At 33.5% G+C, this 2553-nt stretch overlaps 1 protein-coding gene across 1 annotated transcript; it reads left to right on the plus strand.

The window, feature by feature from the left end:
- The first annotated feature begins 865 nt into the window (after positions 1–865).
- LOC134274818 (ATP-dependent DNA helicase RecQ-like) lies at positions 866–1582 on the plus strand. Its single transcript, XM_062757054.1, has one exon. It carries the CDS (start codon positions 866–868, stop codon positions 1580–1582), a length of 717 nt encoding a protein of 238 aa, XP_062613038.1.
- The last annotated feature ends 971 nt before the right edge of the window (positions 1583–2553 follow it).

The following is a 2553-nucleotide window of genomic DNA, read 5'->3' on the forward strand; positions in this document are numbered from 1 at the left end:
ATGTTGTTGTTGACAATTGTGACAGGAAAAACATTATTCTTAATAGTGTTAAAGCACCTCGTGATGGGAAACCTGTGTTGACGTGGTTGATGGAAAACCTAAGGAATTATAAGCAGCAATGTCCCAAGACAGTCATTTATTGTCGCAGCATTAAAGCGTGTTCAGTGCTGTTCAAACTCTTTACAGGTGTTCTGGGAGACAATGCATATTGTTATACCCTTATAAATATCATTCTATATATATATATTACTTATAAAAAGTCCTACAAAAGAACTGTTTATTACATCGGTCTAACAATTTCACTATTGACCGGTCTTACATAGGAATTGTTAGACCGCAACGTCACTCGTCTGTTACGTCACAAATAATTAATCCTCGTTCAATATCGGCGACGCGAAAATAGCCGAAGTTAAGAGCTACAAGAGTTGTTGCTAATAGCAAGGTAAGGAAGAAGGGAAGAGTATGTTTTGTGATAAATAATTTTTGTGATACAATAGATATATAATTGATTTTGTTCTTTCTCAGCTTGATGATTTATATTTACTGAAGAAGCCATAATTTCCATATAAAACAATTGATAATATAGCGTGTATTGATTAAATTGATCAATTTTAAGTGAGCAGTGAAGGGTATAACAAAACAGTTATAGACTGGGATTCGGGCAACATATGATTTGTTGGACCTGAAGGTGAAAATGTTTCCCTTGGCCTGCGGCCTCGGGCAACATTTTCACCTTCAGGTCCAACAAATCATATGTTGCCCTCATACCCAGTCAATAACTGTATACTGTGGTGTTCATTGTGCTAAAAATAGATTAGTTGCTATGTATCACCATTCAACATCAAATAAGTGCAAAACTATTGTCATGGATGAATTTCCAAAAGTTGATAGCAAGATAAGGGTTGTCATTTGTACCTCTGCTTTTGGCCTAGGAGTAAATGTTCCTGATATAGATATGGTATTAAACTGGGGAGCACCAAGATCTATTGAGGAATTAATGCAAGAATTCAGGAGGTGTGGCAGAGATGGTAGAAGTGCAATGTCAGTCTTGTACTATCATGGAAAGGACATTGGCAAAACAGCAACGGATGACAAAATGAGGTCGTATGCAATGGCTGAAACCTGCAGAAGAGTGCTTTTGCAAGAATTCTTCACACCTGATGTCAATAAATCTTTACCAGTAACTCCAAAACATTTGTGCTGTGATAATTGCTGTAAAACATGTGAATGTTTAAATTGTCCACCTTTACATGACTCTCTTTTGTCCGACTTTGAAGAAAATGCTGCTTTGTATGCTGCTACCTTAAATTGCGAATTAGTGATTTGCCATACGGTGTCAGAAGAACAGCGCAACAAAATATCTGAAAAACTTAAGGAGTATAGAGAAATATGTCTAGAGGACAGTGGTCCATCTTTACTAAATGTTGGTATCTTAACTGGATTAAGTGATTCATTGATTGATTCAGTTGTAAGCAATGTTCACTATATAGGTAGTAAAGAAGATTTCTTGTCTGAGTACATATTTGACAAAAATCTTGCAAGTTCAGTGATGTGCATTATTGATGAAGTACTTAATGATTGATCAATTTATGTACCTCAGTTTCAATTTTAGTACCTCCATGATGTAGAAGTAATACATTCAGATAATCTTACACTGTTATATGCAGTCTGTTAATGCTACCATGTTTTAAATGTTGATAAATTACACCTGTATATAGAGTTCACCAAAATTTAACATCCCTGTTTCTCTGTATATTCAGATATATGTAACTCATTGTTCATTCAATTCTTTTTTTTATAATGTGACATGTAGTGCCTAGATAAACAGTTTTTAGGTTTGTACCATTCCCAATTTATGATTGTTTGTTAATTTCAGTGGTTTATTATATTAAAGTATTATATTTACATTTCACACTTGTTTTCCTTACAAATAAAGAAGGCATTGAGAAGTGTTAACATTATTGCATTGCACATTTTCATACATCTGATGCAAATGAGGTGTGCTTACATATTCAATAATGTGATGAAAACATCACACTGATTTATCATTATCTTTGAATTCTTTGAGAGTTCTGAATATTTAATTAATTTGAAGCAACTATAAATACTGTATACAGGGTTATTTTCGTCCCTTGTTATTATCCCCCTTTCACACTCGTAACCAAGTTTGTCCTGTTTTAAATTCTTTCAATTATAGTGCTGTTTAAGAAATTATACTGCATTCTATGAATTCGCTCTGTCTAAATTCGCTGAAATGTGGGAAGGGGGGAAATAAAAACGGGCCTAAAATGTCCCTGTATACAGTATATACAATCTTGATTTATTTACACTCTAAGTTTATCACTGATATGTTAAGCTCTTTTTAGCTGCAATAATTAAGCTCTCCATTTTTTTTGTGAATTTTCTGAAAACATTAGACATTTAAAAAAATGGACAGGGCCTCATTCTTGCAACTACCAGTTTTCTGTTTATAAATTGAAAAACTATTCAAGCCCATTCAAAAGTGTTTATCACCTTTATTAATTAACAGATAAGCACAAAATTGATATAAAA

This window comes from Saccostrea cucullata, unplaced genomic scaffold, assembly GCF_032062105.1.
Source record: "Saccostrea cucullata isolate Sc308-1 unplaced genomic scaffold, CSIRO_AGI_Scuc_v1 ctg6654, whole genome shotgun sequence".
NCBI classification, from domain to species: Eukaryota; Metazoa; Mollusca; class Bivalvia; order Ostreida; family Ostreidae; genus Saccostrea; species Saccostrea cuccullata.